We start from the raw sequence: 23,596 nt of genomic DNA on the forward strand, positions 1-23,596 counted from the left end.
TGAATTCAGATCGACAGATTTATCAATATAAACTTCCCAGTACTATAAAAGGGAATGATTTCAAACAAAGTGTTTAAACCTCATTAGTGGTTTATAATGCATATAAAATACAAACAAATATTGATAACCTTCTTCATGAGATATAGGTCGCCATACTTTTGATGTGTATATCAATCTCATTAAAATCAGATTTACACTGATACGATACCTCTCTGTGGATGATTTAACGACACCTTTAAAAGGGTGAACCCTAAGCGAACTTTGACCGCCCAATCAACATGAAGGATGTGTTGGTTCTGGAGCAAGTCAGATGTCAGCTTCCAAAACAACTAGCTTCATGTTTTTACCACCTCAAAATCAGAAACTTCAATTTTAACAAAAGAAAATCCAAACAGAAAAATATTTATTTGATTGTACTCCACTCCATTCTGGGTGTAGATGCATAGCTACATATAAGCTGCGTATTTGCGTAAAATACCCCCCAAACTTATTCAAAACCTAATTACTTTCAATTATCTTGCATACAGAAACACATGCATAACATGAAAAACTCAAATGTATAAAAACAGCTCGCGTAAATACCCAATGAAGCTTTTTCAGCATGCGTACAAAGGAGCTAATTTCGAAACACAAATACGAGCTAAATTACTTTCCGAGTCAAGCCTATATATTTAGAACTGTTATATACATCTAAAACATTATTTCATTTTTTTTAAATCTTAAAATATTCACTAATTTTCGGAAAAACAGTGATGAATAGATGAGTGAAAAATTATTGGTTACCCAATGAAAAATGTAATAACCCAATTAAAATAGAAACCCCAGAGTAAAAACTCAATTTCTCAAAAAGTTATCTGGAGCTCTGTGGATGCCTGGTAACTCATTCCAAACTGGTCGCTTACACTCTGTTTTGCTCACTCATACCGAGAATTCAGCAGCTTTGGCACTGATTAGACACTTCCCCTGCCGTGAGCTGCTTTTGAGGGTCGTGAGATCATCACAGAGGTATCGTAACAGAGTAAACGATCTGATATTAAGGAGTTTCATGTGTACACACAGTTAAGGGCTATATTTTGAAATGCAACAACTTACAATACCAACTTACATGTGGATATAAATATCTCACACAGTACTGGATAGTGTTACTAATTTCAAGCCCTGATGTCGACCATCAATGATTTGACATAGAGGGATTAGAACGGACATCTCACCTTAACCACGTCGATTGGGTTGGAGGCGATAGCGCCAGCTAGACCCGCTAGAAAACTGGCTCTGAAAAAATACAAAACGGCGCATCAGAGAGTGAGTGAGGGGAAATAGCACGATGGTTTTCAGTTTCCCATTTATTTGGATAAAAAAACATTGTATCAGAGCAGTCAGACATGTGAGAATTTTAAGCACGGAAATTTCATTTGGAACCCAGATCCAGGATCAGCAAAGGTACACAACTCTGTATAGCAGTGACTTCCATTGTGACGACGGGACTTACATGAAATGTGTGGTCTTGGTGTCTCCTAGGTACCCCGAGTGTATAATTTGTCGCTTGCATATATCGTAGGCCGGGAGTTCGACCCCCGCCACCGTGGCTGCTCTTTGGGCTGTGGGGAACACGCCCTGCAAACAAAACATCATTGAGTTTTATTATATAATGTGAATTTTTTGGCCATATTTATTGGCCTAAAGCAGTTACAGTTCATTAGACAGAGATGCATATTGAATCTGATAATTGACCTTACTGACATGAGTTGGTAAAAATAGAAGTTACCCGGAAGTGGTATTCAAATCAGATGTTTCCGTTTGTTTGAACGTCCTAATGTTATTGTAGGCAACATAGTTTGACATCTTGTCCCTTTATTTTATAATAAAACATAACAGCTAAAATGGATAGAATTATCATTAAACCATCATCATCAAATCGTGACTGCACTTTAAGCATTAATATTTTAATTGTAACTAGTGTGTACATATTGATATTCTCTTGGAAGTCTTTGTAACTGCAGGAGCACAAGCTCAGTTGGCCCAGACGTCACCAGAAAGAAGTATGCTTCCTTACAAGTTAGAGATTTTAAGGTTGTATTTTAGCTTCATGCTTCCATTAATTTCAAGCCATGTTACGATGGTCAAACCATATCAGACGGCTGTTGCCATGACAACTGTCTCACCCTCCAGAGTCCCGGGAGCCCCTCGGTGCGGTAGATGTTGAGGAATGCACACAGCATGTTGTCCCTGTTGCCGCTCGTCCCCTGAGCCTGGAGCCGGACCTGCGACATATAGGTCAACAATCAGTGCCCATCTACACCTAATATCTATGTCTGACGCTCAGACTCAAACACTTTACCACAGTTCTCGTGAGATTGTTTAACACTTTGAACGAAAATCTTTGTCAGGTGTGCTAAAATCTAAAAAACCCAAATAACATTCAAGGAAGAGTGAGTGAGTGAGTGAGTATGGTTTTACGCCGCTTTTAGCAATATTCCAGCAATATCACGGCGGGGGACACCAGAAATGGGCTTCACACATTGTGCCCATGTCGGGAATCAAACCCGGGTCTTCGGCGTGACGAGCGAACGCTTTAACCACTAGGCTACCCGACTGCCCCCATTCAAAGAAGAGGCAGGTTGGAGGGGAGAGAGAGGGGGTGAGTTGAGGAGCTTTGAGAAATCCTTCTCTACCTTGAGTACATCGGTGGGGTTGGCGATGGCACTGGATACGATGCCTGCAGTGATTCCGCACAGCACGTTGATCGTCAGTGTCTCATCTGAAAATATACGGCAACATTTATCAAAACAAGAGCTAGACACATCAGCTGAAAACTGGATGAAATTGAATGCTCCTTCCCATGTCTGGAGTGACTTCAGTTCAGTCTTGTTCCAACCACTGCCATTACTTATGTAAATAGAAATGATTCCTGGCAATAATTCCCCATGTTCATGCTCAAATTCTATATTTAAAACATGATACTTTCTCTCTCATAACAAAGATATGAGAACACATTTCTACGAAAACTGCCTATGAATTTCTTCACGTTCTCAAGCTTATCCTCTTTCCAAAAGTCACAGCCCCCTGTTTATTTTACTGACTTATCAAAGCGAAACAATTTGCTAAATTGACTTAAGTTTTTGTGACTATACCTTTATGACAAGTTAAGTCCACAACATATTATTTCACTATTACACAATTCCTTCTATGTGAGGTTAAAAACATCTCAATCAACCCTCTGTCAGATAACAAGATGTGGAACAACTACAAGCCTAAAACGCCCTATTTCTTTTATTGTCTCCCTCACGCACTCTCCTACCCAGAGTTCCATGCGACCAGCATAGTACCTCTGCCACAGGTCAGCGCCATGTGAAATTCATCACATCTTACACAGTCCATTCAAGATATTGCATATGTTTTTCATCTGTTTCATTTTTGACAAGTCTACATATCTAGATAATTCCATTTGTGTAGTTATCCTTTGTTTACATTGGATGTACCTCTCCACGTGCTGTCATCGAAGCCCTACAGAGAGCTAGCGATACGGTCACTTTGGTGTATAAATATGTCTTGTCATGCCTCACTGTCACAGTTGTAGTAGCATATCTATATGATTATGCAAAACAATATGTAAAGCGCCCCCAAATATTTGCATTAGTCCATTCTATTCTGATTTCTGAAAAAGAGCATTTGTTTACAAACAAGAGAAAAGTCCAGGCACGTGATATGCAAATTAGCCTGTGGCAGTGGTGTTATGCTGAGTCACTACTGCGCTGGTGTCTCTCCCCCAGGTACACATGCCATGTAGTCTCTCACTTCTTTTTCCCAAAACACAAGGGAAGTAACTCTGAAGACTAAATACCAGCTATGACAGTTTGGCGGTAGAGACATTACACCTCAAGTTCATTGATGTTCCACATGTTATATGCTGATATTCAAATGATATTAATTAGCCAAACAACTTTGTTTGTTCTTTTTCTTGTTGTTTAACATGCATGGAAATCTGTAAATTATTAAGTCTGAACCAGATACTGGACACTATGATACAAATTGATACAATGTCCCACGACTTCACCAAGTCTGATACCGACAAACCAGAGATTGATATTATGGAGCAACAATCCATGCCATCGGGCCCTGATGACACACTATCAACTGCGTCACCAAGTCTGACCACGTATTCCACTAGGTGGCACTGCACAACAAACAAAACAAGGTTGCTCGGGACCAATTCTAGCGCAGAGCCAAGCAACTCGGACCCCTAGTCCCTAGATTATACACAAGAGAGATACACAGAGTGTCTGGCAGGTACCATTAATCTTACGATATCTAACGAGCAAAAGGCATGAAGAAGCAAATCATGGACATGGAATTTGATTTCACACGGTTGATACCAGTGTTCTCAAAACTTGTAATGCACAAAGTGAAACATATTTCGTTTGATAACTTCCCCTGACTGGAAGAATGTCAACGTGTTTCAGGGCTGATAAAATCCCAATTCACTCATAGTACAAATTTTAAATCAGAAACAAAAAACTATTAAAAATATTGAAATCAACATCTGATATATCTTGAACAGCATTTCTGAAGACACAGTATTGAAATTAACAACACAAAAGTTGCAACAAGATTTTTTTAAAGCATTTAATTCATCTCTGGAATTAATTTCTAATTTCGACATTTGCAGGTGAAATATTATTGATCCAACAGACATGCAATCTGTCCCAAATAGCCCTCGATCAATATGAGAAGCCACTCATTACACTAATGGCGGAACCGCCGCCTAACTTACTTCTGGGATCCGGCACCGCGATCCTCTTGAGAGTGTGGTACACTCCGATCTTGATGGTTCCATATGTGGCTTGGCGTAGAATGGCTGGGGCAATGCTGAAATTGTACAGTTGTCAAATGAATTGATAAAAATTACATATGTACCATATTTGCAGTAATAAGTGCTCCTGGTACTTGAAAACTTACAAATGAGGGGGGGGGGAGAAGAACTTATTAAAACCATACACAGAGATTGAGAGGTTGTGGATAAACTTGGTTCGAACGTTGATGCAACTTTTTCGACAAAAGTCACTTGGCATCCATATACCCCTTCTGTACACTGAGTATTGTATTTATGCTGCTGGTTCTGTGATATGCACAAGAAAATATGGACTGACATGAAAATTTTGTTAGTCTTGAGGCACTTATTGGAGCAGGGTGATTAACACAACGAATACAGTACATGAATTTGCTAATGTAAAGTAAATTAGGAATATTGATTTATGAATAACATACTGCAAATTGACTTCATTTTTGATGTTACAAACATTTTATTTTATACCATCTGCAATCAGTCTGAATAAACTGCGTGTTGTTTTACGCTACACTCTGCAATATTCAAGCTGTGTCACAGCTGCTGGTAAATAATCAAGTCGGTGTCAGATAACCAAGGTCAAGGTCAACTTTCCAAAAGATACGATGACATGCGATGTGCCAAGACACTACAAATGTCAAATTGCAATACTGTTTGCCCCAAATACAACATATGATGAAAAACGAAAAAAAATGCTATTTTTTTTTTCATTACCGCTAAAATGAAAGGGGTGGCACAAAATCAGAGAGATGGTCGGGAGCCCTTTAAAATGTTGGGGGAAATAGTACACCTTTATACCATGTATTAAAAATCAATGTTTGTAAAGTCAAACTGAATTGATGGAGTGTGGTTTTACACCGCTTTTAGCAATATTCCAGCAATATCACGGCAGGGACACCACAAATGGGCTTCACACATTGTACCCATGTGGGGATTTGAACCTGGGCCTTCGGCATGACAAGCGAACGCTTTAACCACCAGGCTATACCACCGCCCGTAAAGTCAAACGTAAACCTTATCTGACCATTTATGCACGATAATAAACATCCACAGCTGTTGCTGGATAAAAATATCATCGATGCAAAAAGTAATGAACACTATCTAAACAAATCATACGATATTAGATGTCTGTGGTAAAATAGGCTTGATTCCCTAACTGCTATGCACAGTCGGATATAGTGGTAGAATTACCATAATATTATCATAGCAAACATCAGATGTCTGGGGTAAAATAGGCTTGATTCCCTAACTGCTATGCACAGTCGGATATAGTGGTAGAATTACCATAATATTATCATAGCAAACATCAGATGTCTGGGGTAAAATAGGCTTGATTCCCTAACTGCTATGCACAGTCGGATATAGTGGTAGAATTACCATAATATTATCATAGCAAACGTGATCAGAAGTTCAGCACCACTGATCAGCAACAAAGTCATCAACCGTAAACCTGAACAATATCATCTATGGCTGCCAGTGATATACTTTAGTCGACATTGCACTAGATTAGAGGTCACGGTTGATTTCAGGGTAAAACTGGTTGCTTTGAAGGGTTGTAAAATATTGGTTGTCAAAGTGACGGAAATGGGCATTAGGTGCCGAAGTTACATTAAGAATGATGAGTGAGTTAGGTTTACGATGATTTTAGCAATATTCCAGCAATATCACAGGGGGGGGGGGAGAGACTGCCAGAAATGGACTACTTTAAGGATGGGGGCTTTAAGCGTGGCGGCTAGCTCGAGGTGCAAGGTCTATTCCTTCCTCACCACTGGGCACTGAATATTTACCTATTTATTTATCATTTGATAGTTGTGGGGGGGGGGGGGGGGGAATTCAATATAGTTTTACACCTTTGGATCCAGTCTCTTGGGTACTTTAAACAAGTGAGTGAACCTATCTAACACATTCGGCTTACAAGGCTGTGTGAGATGACTTTCATTTTGCATCTGTCCATGTAATGTCTCAAGTGTCACATAGCACACTAGCTCACAACAGCAACCCAGCAAGTTACAAGCAGGACGCAGAAAATGTTTTTGTATTATTCACAACAGAAGAGTTCATATATATGGGATTCCTGTATTCTATCAGTAAAGGATCCTATTATACTATTGTTTTTCATATTTTTCATGCGCATTTGTACGCAAGTAACTCAAAATCAGTCAGGTTATAGTAATTGATTTTGCGTATTTTATGCAAATACGCGGCTAATCTGGTGTTGTCTATGACAGGGAAGGGAGACAATTTCTTACCCAGAATACAGTGCATGAATGCCTTCTTCTCTGAAAATACGGAAAATGGCATGGAGCATGCCCCGATACTTGAGCTCTGTGTGCCGTGCATCGATGCGCTGGCCTTGGATCTGCAGTCGTGTCTTGGTGGTGTCAATGGGGAAAGTCCCTGAAACAAGTCATTGTTAACAGTTGTAGAGTAAATAGTACCCAGTGTCCAGCGATGTGGCAGTCATATTCCAGCAATATTGTAACAGCCTGTAAATAATCAAGAACATGCAAACCAGTGATCGAAAGCATGAGCATTTTGGGTACAATAATGGTGTACTGGGGACCTCTTTAGACCCAGAATCCTTACAGGAAATAAGCGTAGTAAAATAGTTAGCATCTGTTGGATAATGCTATGTACAAAACAGAAGTGTAAACTGCCGAACATTCAAAATCTCGGCATTGTTACTAGTTGTAAGTAAATAGTGTCAATAATATTTAGCAGAAGTCAGCTAAACATGTCATACCATGTATAGAACAGAAGGGACAACTGCCGAAAATCCGAAATCACAGTATTGTCACAAGTTGTAAGGTAAATAGTGTCAAGAATAGTCAGCAGAAGTCAGCTAAACATGTCATACCATGTATAGAACAGAAGTGACAACTGCCGAACATCCGAAATCACAGTATTGTCACAAGTTGTAAGGTAAATAGTGTCAAGAATAGTCAGCAGAAGTCAGCTAAATATGTCATACCATGTATAGAACAGAAGTGACAACTGCCGAACATTCCAAATCACAGTATTGTAAAGAGTAGTAAGGAAAATACTAAAAAGCATCAAGAAATAGGTAGCAGTGGTCAGCTAAGGGCCGCACTTCCATGTATAAAACGGAATTGACAACTGTCTAACATTCAAAATCACAGCAGAGTTACTGGCTGTAAGGTACAGGACCCACATACACAAAGCGATCTTAGCGCTAAGTCTATCATAAGCCTATGTTAAAGTATTGGAGTTACGATCATCTTAGCACTAAGATCGCTTTGTGCAAGTGGGTCCTGGTCTGGACTGGTCACTGACAGGCTGCCGTTCGTTATACTATGTTCCTGACATGAATGATGCATTCATCTACACTTTAATTATCAACAAAGTACAGAAGACCCATAGAATAACATTGAGATATTTACATTTTTAACCATAATGCATCAGTAACTGGTGTTGCCAGCATGATGTACGATGATGTACTGTGTGACCCAGGCCAGATGTTACCAGACACTGTACTGTGTGGAGTGCAACAACTCCTAATCCTTCAGGTATGCCGTAGAGCAGCATGTTGCATAGGATGTCAGTAGAATGACTCAAAAAATGAAAATGTCCCTCTCAGGTCACATTTAATTACATTTTCATCCAAAACATTCTAGAATGCGAGGCAGGTTGTTCTTAAGTGTTCAAAGTAATGTGGGCTCCGAGAGATCTTCTTTTATGGTATTTGAATCAGTGGACGCTAAATTTGTAACTTTGAACATTAGTCTTTTGACAAGGACTGTTGATGTTTATGCTTAATTCTTAACAGTTTACTTTCTTCTAAACAAATTGTCCAAGTCAAAGGCATCTGTGTATATTACTGTATTCGAGCAAGGGCGCTCTCAAAATTAGAAATAGGGGGCTCTTCTTAGAATATTATTTGGTGAAAAAAACAGAGTTAAAAGATAAATTTTGTGGTTTATGCTGAAAGTCTAAACTGTTTATATACGACAGATATATTTTTCCAAAATTTCATTGCCCATAATTAAGGGTGCATATAACACACAAGTGCGTATTATACACGAATAAATAAGTCTTGTGTACGTTGATAAATCGGAAGGGGTGCTAATTGGGATTGTTCACTTGCCAATATATTAGCAAATATCGCCATGGGCACTTATTAGGGCGAGGCGCTTATCACGTCGAATACGGTAACTGTCAACTTGGTACGACAATGTTTATAGTTCATTAGGAGCGAAACACTGTGTGTGCATTTAATGTTTCAATAAAGTTACTGCTATAAAGAGGCCTGTAAAAAAGTGAATCTTGACTAGACAATCCAGTGTTTGATACTTTGAGCATCTAGTAGTGAACAGCACAGGGATGAAACTCAATAATTTACATATTATGGACTAATCATTACTGGTGCGAGGTATTACCGGTATGTCGGTAAACTGAAGTTCATTCTTTCCACGATACGTAACACAATATCATGTTTTGATGCCTAGTATATCGGATGATTTCAAACAGTGACTTTTATCATGTGTTTAATGTTATACACTTGCGAAATACATGTACCTTCGAAATGTTTCCGTAATTCTAAAATGTAAGGAGTTCTTCTGTGGCAGTGGTGTAACGCCAAGTCGTTACCGTCCCGGGCGTATTTATTGAATGAATAAACATTACGTTGTTCCAGCATCTTGTTTTGTTCCATTTATGAACTTCAATTCCTTCATTGATGTTTCAAATTGCTTCTCAATTCAAAATGTTGAATAATACAATATATTGTGATACGTATTGCAATACATCCTTGTGCATTGTGATATATTGAGATACACTTTAAACATCCAATACCCATCGCTACAAATGATAGTTCAAATTATTCATACAAAAACTTGAAATTATCAAGCAAAATGATGTTATTTCATTGTTGAATATCACATTTCAATAATGTCCCGATTTCATCACGACAACAGCATGACATCATTAACAAACACGCCAAGAAGCTATCTGGTTTGTAAAATAAACTATGAATCATCTTGTCACAGAACATATTAATCTCATCAAGTGACTGGACAAAACAGATATTTCCAGTAATGCAAAAGACCTGTGATTTGAATGAAAGTGATATAATCACTCATCAGGCACATCCATCTGCCGCCAAACCACCCCAGCTAATACTTGTATGGCATAAACACGCTTATGGATTGATAGTGGATCTCTGCCCACTCCGCGTGTTAGTCTGTACCATCATGTAATCAAATTTTCATAGAAAGTCGCCCTATTCATGTCTTGACCTATCCCAGCTTAGTTCTTCCCGTTAACCGTCACTGGAAAGCGAATCCCGAGTCTATCCCCATCCAAATCCCGATCAGAATCCGAAGTGGTGTAATTTGTTCTGCCGCAAAAATCAATAATTGGCATATAATCTGTATTCTTGGCTAAGAATAACATGCCATTGTGTTCTGATATTCAAACCAACATTCCAAATGATTCCGTATCCTTGTCCTCGCATATAAAGATCTGAATACAGATGGCAGTTTATAGATGACTTAGATGCATGACTACGAATTGAATATCTGTGTTCTGGAATTACATTCATCACTTGCTAAATGAGATACTTGTCTGACATCTCCCTTAAAACAATGTCCATCCAGAGAGCTGACGAGTTGATGGCAGCTCCTCTTCCACTGTAATGCTCTGTCCGTGCAACTGATTAATGAGGGGGACACTTAGTACTTGTTGCCACCTGCTTGATGGCTTCCTGCTGCATCTACCTGGTCACGTACATGGCATTGTCAACAGCTACACCATCCGTTATACAACCCACATGGCAGACAGCAGTGCCACAGCTATAACAGCTACACCATCTGTTATACAACCCACATGGCAGACAGCAGTGCCACGGCTACAACAGCTACATCATCCGTTATACAGCCAACAAGGCAGACAGCAGTGCCACAGCTACACCATCCGTTATACAACCCACATGGCAGATAGCAGTGCCACGGCTACAACAGCTACACCATCCGTTATACAACCCACACGGCAGACAGCAGTGCCACGGCTACAACAGCTACACCATCCGTTATACAACCCACATGGCAGATAGCAGTGCCACGGCTACAACAGCTACACCATCCGTTATACAACCCACACGGCAGACAGCAGTGCCACGGCTACAACAGCTACACCATCCGTTATACAACCCACATGGCAGACAGCAGTGCCACGGCTACAACAGCTACACCATCTGTTATACAACCCACATGGCAGACAGCAGTGCCACAGCTACAACAGCTACACCATCCGTTATACAACCCACATGGCAGACAGCAGTGCCACAGCTACAACAGCTACACCATCCGTTATACAGCCCACACGGCAGACAGCAGTGCCACAGCTACAACAGCTACACCATCCGTTATACAACCCACATGGCAGACAGCCACACCACAGCTACAACAGCTACACCATCCGTTATACAACCCACCTGCCAGACAGCAGTGCCACAGCTACAACAGCCATTACACTATAACAGCAATTATACACTACAGCCAATACACTATAGAGCCATTATACAACCAGAATGGTAGACAGCAGACAACCAAGTGGCAGATAGCATGGGAACCAACCCAATTGGCAGACAACCCAAGTGTCAGACAGCAGACAACACAAGTGGCAGACAGCAGAAGTGGCAGACAGCATGGACACCAATCTAAGTGGCAGACAGCATGGACACCAATCCAAGTGGCAGACAGCATGGACACCAATCCAAGTGGCAGACAGCATGGACACCAATCTAAGTGGCAGACAGCATGGACACCAATCCAAGTGGCAGACAGCATGGACACCAATCTAAGTGGCAGACAGCATGGACACCAATCTAAGTGGCAGACAGCATGGACACCAATCTAAGTGGCAGACAGCATGGACACCAATCCAAGTGGCAGACAGCATGGACACCAATCTAAGTGGCAGAAAGCATGGACACCAATCTAAGTGGCAGACAGCATGGACACCAATCTAAGTGGCAGACAGCATGGACACCAATCTAAGTGGCAGACAGCATGGACACCAATCCAAGTGGCAGACAGCATGGACACCAATCCAAGTGGCAGACAGCATGGACACCAATCTAAGTGGCAGACAGCATGGACACCAATCTAAGTGGCAGACAGCATGGACACCAATCTAAGTGGCAGACAGCATGGACACCAATCTAAGTGGCAGACAGCATGGACACCAATCTAAGTGGCAGACAGCATGGACACCAATCTAAGTGGCAGACAGCATGGACACCAATCTAAGTGGCAGAAAGCATGGACACCAATCCAAGTGGCAGACAGCATGGACACCAATCCAAGTGGCAGACAGCATGGACACCAATCTAAGTGGCAGACAGCATGGACACCAATCTAAGTGGCAGACAGCATGGACACCAATCTAAGTGGCAGACAGCATGGACACCAATCTAAGTGGCAGACAGCATGGACACCAATCCAAGTGGCAGACAGCATGGACACCAATCTAAGTGGCAGAAAGCATGGACACCAATCTAAGTGGCAGACAGCATGGACACCAATCTAAGTGGCAGACAGCATGGACACCAATCTAAGTGGCAGAAAGCATGGACACCAATCTAAGTGGCAGAAAGCATGGACACCAATCTAAGTGGCAGACAGCATGGACACCAATCCAAGTGGCAGACAGCATGGACACCAATCTAAGTGGCAGACAGCATGGACACCAATCCAAGTGGCAGACAGCATGGACACCAATCTAAGTGGCAGACAGCATGGACACCAATCTAAGTGGCAGAAAGCATGGACACCAATCCAAGTGGCAGACAGCATGGACACCAATCTAAGTGGCAGACAGCATGGACACCAATCTAAGTGGCAGAAAGCATGGACACCAATCTAAGTGGCAGACAGCATGGACACCAATCTAAGTGGCAGACAGCATGGACACCAATCTAAGTGGCAGAAAGCATGGACACCAATCTAAGTGGCAGACAGCATGGACACCAATCTAAGTGGCAGACAGCATGGACACCAATCCAAGTGGCAGACAGCATGGACACCAATCTAAGTGGCAGACAGCATGGACACCAATCTAAGTGGCAGAAAGCATGGACACCAATCTAAGTGGCAGACAGCATGGACACCAATCTAAGTGGCAGACAGCATGGACACCAATCTAAATGGCAGACAGCATGGACACCAATCTAAGTGGCAGACAGCATGGACACCAATCTAAGTGGCAGAAAGCATGGACACCAATCTAAGTGGCAGACAGCATGGACACCAATCTAAGTGGCAGACAGCATGGACACCAATCTAAGTGGCAGACAGCATGGACACCAATCTAAGTGGCAGACAGCATGGACACCAATCTAAGTGGCAGAAAGCATGGACACCAATCTAAGTGGCAGACAGCATGGACACCAATCTAAGTGGCAGACAGCATGGACACCAATCCAAGTGGCAGACAGCATGGACACCAATCTAAGTGGCAGACAGCATGGACACCAATCTAAGTGGCAGAAAGCATGGACACCAATCTAAGTGGCAGACAGCATGGACACCAATCTAAGTGGCAGACAGCATGGACACCAATCTAAGTGGCAGACAGCATGGACACCAATCTAAGTGGCAGACAGCATGGACACCAATCCAAGTGGCAGAAAGCATGGACACCAATCCAAGTGGCAGAAAGCATGGACACCAATCCAAGTCTGTTTTGTCTTAGTATCACTTACTAGACTAAGGCTTAGCCCTGTGGCTGAAGTATGAATAATATCTGTCAGCCATGAATACCATCCAATCCTCATTAACTTATGTGTCTTCTGGTCTGAATGTATCAACCTCCATGGTCTAGTGGATAAAAAGTCTGCCTGGAGTGCAGAAGGTTGGTGGTTCAATCCCTGGACGAGTCATACCAAAAGATGTTAAAAGATTGTACCTCTTGTTTCTCTGCCTGGCCTTCGGCATTAAGGTGACGAAACACGGACTGGTTGGTGCGGAATCAGTATACTGTGTCTGAGTAGGGTGGTCATGTTAACATGCGGCATGGTATCTCAGTGGGCTAGCACAATAAAAACGACATAAGTCTGGACGAGCACAAGAGGCTAGACACTCATACATCCACATCACTAAACATGTGCAATAATCTTGAACATATCAATCACCTAGAGGCTAAAGTTACGTTGACAGAAGTTACTTTCGAGTACCGGCTCTGGAGGCCTCCAACAATGAAAAGATAGGTGTACACTATTGATTGAACACTTTAACACCAAGTCATTTCCCTGCGTCCCCTAGCTCTATGGTAACAGAGGGGCAATACCACATGCTCATTTATATGCCATATAAGTTGTTGTTGTGAGAAGCTCTGTAATTGAAAACACGAACTGCAGTTCCATGTTCCGCTAGTCTGCATACATGTCTGAAAGAAATCTAATCTACATTCACACAGTGCCCATACAAACACCACTAGACATGAAAAACACACCGTATTCCCAGCACCCAGATAACTTGAAATATGTGAAGGAGAGTGTCTACTTGAAATTTCTGAATGAGTGTCTAAAAAATGTTTGAAAACCTGTTTATGTATCTTTGCAGTCTAATAACATTCACCCTGTGCGTATGACTTACATATACAATACTTATCTCGGACAAGGGGTGGCGGGGTAGCCTAATGGTTAAAGCGTTTGCCCGTCATGCGAAGACCTGGGTTCGATTCCCCACATGGGTACTATGTGTGAAGAACATTTTTGGTGTCCCCTGCGTGATATTGCTGGAATATTGCTCAAAGCGGCACGCATACAGAAGGATGTCCTTTCAAAAGTTGGTAATACGAAAATATCCGACTGCCATTTGTCTCCACAATTACACTGCATCAAGATCTACAAACACTAAAAAATTATTGATTGGAAGGTTTAGTATCAACATATTGACTCCAAAGTATCTTGATATATTGATGAATTAGTTATTCTGTACGTGGATAGATTAAAAAAATCCTTCTACTGTGGGGAGACATTACAGTTCCCCTAGCCTTGCTCCAAGGCTGAACTGAAAGAAATGGATATGCATTAATTCTATTCCTCCTAAAAGTCAAGTCTAGATATGTGCACAGTAAGGGCTCCAGTCTCCTAGTGGATCAACTTGTTCTTATTATTTACATATCTAGAACTTATGATTTAATAACTAATAAATATTGCCGTAGAGACTTATGCAAGTCTACTGTCTGTCTCCTCCCCTGCACAACACAGCCCAGGTCTCCAGCTAGGTCAGTGTGTCCAAGGCAGGGTGATGACATCTACATAGACTTGCACAAGTCTCTGAGGCAATAATTATTAGTTTAAATCATAAGTTCTAGATTATGTAAATAATTAGAACAAGTTGTCCCTATAAGAGACCGTACTGTCCATATATCTAGATTTGCCTATCAGGAGGATAGAATTCCTACACAACCATGGACTTTTTTTCAATACAGCCTTGGAGCAAGGCTAACATCTACACAATGTGGCTGTGACCTTACAGTGACCTTGACCCACAGTGCTACTTTACCATGCCGGAGGCTGCTAATGCATGTACCGGGTGTAATACAATTTGCGTATGCTAAAACACCAAAATGAAATTACCACTGTGCATTTCTGAAGGAAATTGAATTATGATACAGGTATTGTTCATGAAAGCAACAAAAAAATACTTGTTGGATGCAATTTTGATGAGATGAAGAAGTGAAGACGGCTGAAGTATCAACTGCCTCATACACTGACATCTCCTCTAATGTCAACTTAAGGCCAGTAATGTTTTTTAGTTGGTTTACGGAATTTAGTTTGGTCTTACAATGTCAAAAATGTTTAATAAAAAGTATTGTCCTCAAATGAAAATGTTTCACTGTGGTCACACGTTCTGAATTTCCTGAATTAATTCCCCTTGACTGCACTTACAAGGCACACGAATATCATCAATTTCCCGCCATAACAACTGCGCAACTGGGTATGTCAAATCAAAGGGCTGTAACTCTTATAAACATCGCTTCAAACTTTGTGATAAACAGTTGGCTATGAGTTTCGTAATTCCAAATGAATCCTCTGTTCAACACTCCAAATGAATCCTCTGTTCAACACAAACTAACATTTATCTTAATTTCTTTTTATATCCTTTACATACATTAGAAGAATGTTAATAAAATATTAGCAAAAAGTCATTTTAATATAATTTGCAATATGTCATGTCACAGATTTGTAAACCAACAATAAAATTAATCGTCTAAAAGCACAAACATAATAAATAACAAGTTACAATGCTTTTTTTCTTGGTGTTGATCATATTTATAGTAGGAACTGATGCTAGAGGATGAATTAACAACAAATTGCCTTCTCGTTTTATGTCAAATTATAGCATGAAAACTGAAAATAACGTGTTACACTGGTTTCACACTCAGTGACAAAATATCAAACTAGTTATGAAAAGTTGATTGTAAATCTTAAGCTTAACCTGAAGAAGTTGTTCCCTACACTAGTATTGATTTCACTCACTCACTCACTCCATCACCCCAGCAAGTAAACTTGCCACATACACGCCCCACTTTTTCTCTACCTTTGTTTTACCCCATAAAACTAGCTTTACCTCTCCCTCAATACACCCCACTTTTGCTCTCTCTCAATACACCCCACTTTTGCTCTCCCTCAATACACCCCACTTTTGCTTTCCTTCAATTCACCCCACCTTTGCTCTCCCTCAGTACACCCCACCTTTGCTCTCCCTCAACACACCCCACTTTTCCTCTCCCTCAATACACCCCACTTTTCCTCTTCCTCAATACACCCCACTTTTCCTCTCCCTCTATACACCCCACTTTTCCTCTCCCTCAATACACCCCACTTTTGCTCTCCCTCAATAAACCCCACTTTTGCTCTCCCTCAATACATCCCACATTTGGGGTGGTCAGGCTTGCTTGGTCGATGCATGTCATCATATCCCAATTGCATAGATCAATGCTTATGATAGCAATCACTGGAATTTCTGGTCCAGACTCAATTATTTACAGGCCTCCGTCATATAACTGGAATATTGTTCCTCTCCCTTAATACACTCTTTTATCCAAAATCAAGCAAGTCTACAACAGTATAGGAAGTCTAGATTTCTTCACTTTCAGAAAATAGAGAACTTTCCTGATCTTTCTATTACAAATGAAAAGACAATTCAACCAAAAACAAATCTTAAAATATTTTCATTTCCGAGACAATTGTCAGACTATGCCCAATCAGACAGGCAAAATGCCTGTTAAACGATACAATACACGATAAATATATTTTCAACTTCTGTTATCAAACTCATTTCTAATATAACAACTAATTTCACAAATCAAACCAATTTGATCCAACAAACAAAACAATCAATACTCTAAAGTTGTTTTTATTTCTGGTCTTCAAATCAATCAACAGGAGAGGAAAGTGTCAAACTCTCCAATACCCAGTGAATCCACTGGATGGCCGGTCAATACGTCTGCCACAATATCCGCTAGACCTGTACAGCACAGTGCCTGCTATTAATATTGTCAGCCTACGTGTGGGAATGCATGTGCATTGGACGGGGAAGTAGTCCATTGTCAAAGTCATATAGAGGACAAATTGTCAGGTCTTGTTACAATAATGGTGCCTTTGTGATGAATAATGTGTTTGTGAGCTCGTTTGGGTCATGGAGTTTTTTTCTATTTTTAGCATGTTTTATTTGTAAACATGTTGTTTTTTTTGTATGAGAATAACATCCACTCATTCAAGAGGTGACTTAAGGCAACTTAATGTAAATTCAAACTAAATATTTAAACTCCCCCTATGTATTATGGATGAGGGTCTGACAACAGATTGACATGACCACAAGCCAGTCTACGCAGTTTGGACAATTATATTTAGGCTATGCAAGGCTGATGCTACCCTCGCCTCTCCATAAGGCTTCCCCATCTTCAATCCTCAAACTACCTCTTTGTAAACCTTACACACCTACCACACCCAATCATCACCCCTCTTCTACCATCTCCCACTCAATAAACCCTCCCCACCTACCACCCCCAATCATCACCCCTCTTCTACTCCCTCCCACTCAATAAACCCTCCCAACCTACCACACCCAATCATCACCCCTCTTCTACCCCCTCCTACTCAATAAACCCTCCCCACCTACCACCCCCAATCATCACCCCTCTTCTACTCCCTCCCACTCAATAAACCCTCCCCACCTACCACCCCCAATCATCACCCCTCTTCTACCCCCTCCTACTCAATAAACCCTCCCCACCTACCACCCCCAATCATCACCCCTCTTCTACTCCCTCCCACTCAATAAACCCTCCCCACCTACCACACCCAATCATCACCCCTCTTCTACCCCCTCCCACTCAATATACCCTCCCCACCTACCACACCCAATCATCACCCCTCTTCTACCCCCTCCCACTCAATAAACCCTCCCCACCTACCACACCCAATCATCACCCCTCTTCTACCCCCTCCTACTCAATAAACCCTCCCCACCTACCACCCCCAATCATCACCCCTCTTCTACTCCCTCCCACTCAATAAACCCTCCCCACCTACCACACCCAATCATCACCCCTCTTCTACCCCCTCCCACTCAATAAACCCTCCCCACCTACCACCCCCAATCATCACCCCTCTTCTACCCCCTCCTACTCAATAAACCCTCCCCACCTACCACCCCCAATCATCACCCCTCTTCTACCCCCTCCTACTCAATAAACCCTCCCCACCTACCACACCCAATCATCACCCCTCTTCTACCCCCTCCTACTCAATAAACCCTCCCCACCTACCACACCCAATCATCACCCCTCTTCTACCCCCTCCTACTCAATAAACCCTCCCCACCTACCACACCCAATCATCACCCCTCTTCTACCCCTCCTACTCAATAAACCCTCCCCACCTACCACCCCCAATCATCACCCCTCTTCTACTCCCTCCCACTCAATAAACCCTCCCCACCTACCACCCCCAATCATCACCCCTCTTCTACTCCCTCCCACTCAATAAACCTTCCCCACCTACCACACCCAATCATCACCCCTCTTCTACCCCCTCCTACTCAATAAACCCTCCCCACCTACCACACCCAATCATCACCCCTCTTCTACCCCTCCTACTCAATAAACCCTCCCCACCTACCACCCCCAATCATCACCCCTCTTCTACTCCCTCCCACTCAATAAACCCTCCCCACCTACCACCCCCAATCATCACCCCTCTTCTACCCCTCCTACTCAATAAACCTTCCCCACCTACCACCCCCAATCATCACCCCTCTTCTACTCCCTCCCACTCAATAAACCCTCCCCACCTACCACCCCCAATCATCACCCCTCTTCTACTCCCTTCCCACCTACCACACCCAATCATCACCCCTCTTCTACCCCCTCCTACTCAATAAACCCTCCCCACCTACCACCCCCAATCATCACCCCTCTTCTACTCCCTCCCACTCAATAAACCCTCCCCACCTACCACCCCCAATCATCACCCCTCTTCTACTCCCTCCTACTCAATAAACCCTCCCCACCTACCACACCCAATCATCACCCCTCTTCTACCCCCTCCTACTCAATAAACCCTCCCCACCTACCACACGCAATCATCACCCCTCTTCTACCCCCTCCTACTCAATAAACCCTCCCCACCTACCACACCCAATCATCACCCCTCTTCTACTCCCTCCCACTCAATAAACCCTCCCCACCTACCACACCCAATCATCACCCCTCTTCTACCCCCTCCCACTCAATAAACCCTCCCCACCTACCACCCCCAATCATCACCCCTCTTCTACCCCCTCCTACTCAATAAACCCTCCCCACCTACCACACCCAATCATCACCCCTCTTCTACCCCCTCCTACTCAATAAACCTTCCCCACCTACCACCCCCAATCATCACCCCTCTTCTACCCCCTCCCACTCAATAAACCTTCCCCACCTACCACACCTGTCTCCTACAAATTAGCACAGTATTTCTCCCATTCATGTCTGATGTTTGATTGGACGACTTTTATCAGCACCTGCAGTGAATCAAACTCCAAGCAAAGTTGATGAAAGGGTCCAGGGATCATAAGGGAAAGGAGATATTATTATTACCATGGATAACTGAGGATGGTGAATGCAAAGCCGAAAATAAACTGCTTACCACATTCTGCGGTCATAGAAGCTAGACCTCCATAGATAAACGGCCGCCAGTCATTCATTCCTTGGCCTCCACCACTGAATGAGAAAGTCTGTCAGCTTGCTGTGTCCAGAAACTGGGAGATGATTGTAGAGTCCTATCTGAAACCATGGACGACAACGATCAGTGGGACATCAACTGTGACGGGTGCCACAGGACCCAATGACATGAAGTTAACGGATGGAGAGACGTTCAAGATAGCATCATGCCATAACTTCACAAAATTAAACTGTCAATTAGTGTTGAACACGTTCCAATTCATAACTGCTCCAATGTGCATGGCCATGATAGATCCACTTTATTACCACAGTCAAAGGATCAGAGTACATTTGATTTTCATTTTCTGCTCCCTGGCGAGTTTACATCCCAAGCTGCCTGTGAGGCGCTAGAGGGTTAATAGCCACATTACCATCTCATCCTACCGGGTACCCATTCACTGCTGGGTGAACAAAGGTAAGCTTGGAACTAACTCACTGCCTGAGGAGACACCACATGTGTTACAAGTTCACTTGGGCTGTCAGGCCCACCAACAACTACCTGTTATTGGTAAGCTGTGTTCAAAATGAGTGAGTGAGTGAGTGGGGTTTAAAGCCGCTTTTAACAGTATTCCAGTTATATCGCGGCGTATCAGCTTAATGTGGGAGGAAAGCCCGAAGTGATGCAGGTTTCAGACGTTTACCACTTCGGTGAAACCCAAGAGCACGGGTATGGTGCTGACAAACCTAGAAACATAATTGGGGCGAACCGGGATTCGAACCCACTATCATAGGTTTCTGGCGTGCCCAAGGGACGCAACTCTGCACAGCGTATCGCGGCGCCTTAGATGACTGGGCCACCCGTGCCCCCTGTTCAAAATGAAGCTTTACATACCACCCTTCACAGCAGGTATATACAATACAAGGTTCACATACTGCTCATACTATAGAAATGGGTCGACCTAAATCAGTCCAGATTAATACTCTTCTTCGATCCGTGAAGATCCGGGGTAGAATAGGTCTTCATGCTTGCCGTAAAAGGCTACTATGCTTGTCATAAGAGGCGACTAACGGGATCGCTTTGTCAGGCTCGCTGACTTGTTTGATGCATGTCATCGATCCCAATTGCATGGATCGATGCTCATGATGTGAAACACTGGATTGTCTGGTCCAGGCTCGATTATTTACAGACCGTCCTGGAATATTGCTGAGTTCGGCATTAAACAACAAACAAACAAACAAACAAATTATACTCTTCACCAAATCATGAATTAAAACCAGCACAACGGAACAACCAACCGGAGGAAGGAACACTGGACTGCTTAAAGGAAGTTGGAGCTACACGTTAAAACATCGTTTCCTTCATCAAGTAGACACTCGACACTTGGACAGAGCAAAGGGGGCGTAATCTAACAATACAGACACAACATATCTGACAGATCGGACCAGGCATTCAATGACAATGTATATTTCCTTAATCACCCAACCAAATTTCACAAGGTCATTCAGTGATAAATAGAGATTATTATACGTGCATGTGTGTAATACTGATTTTACGTAACGATGTCAGAATTCTTGAATTTCCCAAGCGAGAGAGTAAACATGCATTCTTACATGTGTATTATAAAATCAGTATGACACACATGCGAGTGTAATAATTTCTGTATTGGCCATTATTTCTTAATCCTCTTGAGCTCCCCTTCAATAAAATGCACTAATGACCACCAGTGTCCTAGAAAACCACAATTTGTCGGATGACGTCAACAATTTTCACCTATGATGTCATTTCTGGTATGACGTCATTCCGACCTTACGTCACAATAAGATTGGTATGACGTCAACAGTGCTGTTTGGACGACTGAAACAATACACTGGTGCGCGGGGAAGTGATCTTTGCACTAGTGCACATACAAAAATATTTCTAACCCTATGGGTAGTAAATCTTGTCCCCAGCCAACCATGGTGGTCGTAAAGGATAACTTGATTGATGGCGTGTCAACATTCCCCAATGGCATGGATCATTACAATATCGATCACTGGTTTGTCTGGTCCAGATTTGATTGTCAGAGGGGTACACAAAGTACCAGATCTAGACTACCAGTTGTTTGACTTTCATTTTGTGGAAGCCTCGGTGTCTGAGTGGGTTAGATCACTGACTTTGTGTGCTGGCGATTAGGTGCCTCGCTCTGGCAGTGTGGTTTCGAATCCCGGACAGGACTCAACCCTACAAAGTACAGGAATCTGTACCTTTTTTTGAAAGTGTTATCCCAAATATAACATCTGTTACAGCTGTCACATAGCTAGAATATTGCTTATTACGGCATTAAACAACAAACACACACCATGTGGAATACAGACTCGACTTTCAAGGTGAACTCTCAAACACAAGGTCACCCACTGACCCAGAAATATCAAGGAATTCGAGGAATCAACCGAAACATTTCTACTCAACCAGATACAATGTTTCCCAATAAATCGCATACTACCTGCCTGAATGCTAACTCTAAGTAATTCTGCTCTCACACTTAAGAATCAGTGAATGGTATCGCACACCATACCCTGATATAATCAAGCTGGTATTCAACCTTGGACTGTTTCAACAAGCACACTGAATAGGTCCCAATCTTCGCTGCCCAATAGATGCCAAGACAGAGTGGTATATAAGGCAGTTTTATCTGCCTACAGCCAGCAAGTCATTGCAGACTTAATGCCCTACTAAAACACTTCAATTTTTACCTGACCCAAATTAGCCATCCAGTAGGGACGTCCTGATTCACCGATTGTACCAAAGCATCGGTAGATAATTCTCACGATACAATATGTAAATTTACATCAATATGAAATTTTATTGAAATCGGTATCCATTTGTTCGCTTATCGATTGATTTTTCTTTTCGAATCAAAATGTCATCATATTTTCTGAACTTGACACATGCTTGTTAGTGTCTGACGCTTGTTTGAATAAACAGAATCAACCTTTTCTAAGTATTATTATTTTACAAAATAATCTACTGATAGTGGTTAGAACATATACTTGTGAACGTGATATGTAATTATAAAGTTTGCTTCTAAATTTACGCATAAAAGGTCGGTATTGCTGTATCGAGATACGTATCGTATTTTGACCTCAAAGTCGAGATACGTTTCATGAGGTACCTGTATCGTGACAGCCCTACCACCCAGCACACCACATTCCAAGTTGCACAGGGCTAGATTATACTAACATCTAGACCCTAAAACGAACACAACTTTTTCGGATAAAAACATTTATTCAATTATAGTTATGAAATATAATAAAAAGGAGCCCAGAGACTTCATTTTCATACTGCAGTAATCTAGACTTGCTAATTATTACTTGCATGGGCTGGACTGGAATATTTGTTTCAGGGACTGTATGATGGCTAATGGTGAGATGAGCATTGCAAATCTCCAGCTAGTCCTGCACCATGACCATGGAATATATTTATTTTATGAAAAAATAATAATCTAGAAATGCATACAATAGCAAGTCTAGCCAGCTCAAGCTAGCTCTATTCCACCTCAGCATAGGGAATTTTTATTTATTTTTAGGGTCAAGAAG

General features: G+C 42.1%; 1 protein-coding gene across 3 annotated transcripts in view; it reads right to left on the reverse strand.

Annotated features, from left to right (window-relative positions):
- LOC139448485 (kidney mitochondrial carrier protein 1-like) overlaps positions 1 to 23,596 on the reverse strand; it is a 58,547-nt gene that overhangs the window by 6,056 nt on the left and 28,895 nt on the right. For all 3 annotated transcript variants that reach the window (XM_071230031.1, XM_071230032.1, XM_071230033.1), the window contains exons 2-8: positions 20,007 to 20,143; positions 7,093 to 7,240; positions 4,772 to 4,866; positions 2,673 to 2,758; positions 2,163 to 2,261; positions 1,490 to 1,614; positions 1,212 to 1,272 (exon numbers count right to left, since the gene is read on the reverse strand). In XM_071230031.1, the coding sequence (XP_071086132.1) occupies positions 1,212 to 1,272; positions 1,490 to 1,614; positions 2,163 to 2,261; positions 2,673 to 2,758; positions 4,772 to 4,866; positions 7,093 to 7,240; positions 20,007 to 20,064 (672 nt within the window). In that variant the 5' untranslated portion in view covers positions 20,065 to 20,143. The remainder of the gene's footprint in view (positions 1 to 1,211; positions 1,273 to 1,489; positions 1,615 to 2,162; positions 2,262 to 2,672; positions 2,759 to 4,771; positions 4,867 to 7,092; positions 7,241 to 20,006; positions 20,144 to 23,596) is intronic.

The sequence above is a fragment of the Haliotis cracherodii genome, unplaced genomic scaffold, assembly GCF_022045235.1.
Source record: "Haliotis cracherodii isolate W230 unplaced genomic scaffold, xgHalCrac1.p SCAF_7, whole genome shotgun sequence".
Taxonomy (NCBI): Eukaryota; Metazoa; Mollusca; class Gastropoda; order Lepetellida; family Haliotidae; genus Haliotis; species Haliotis cracherodii.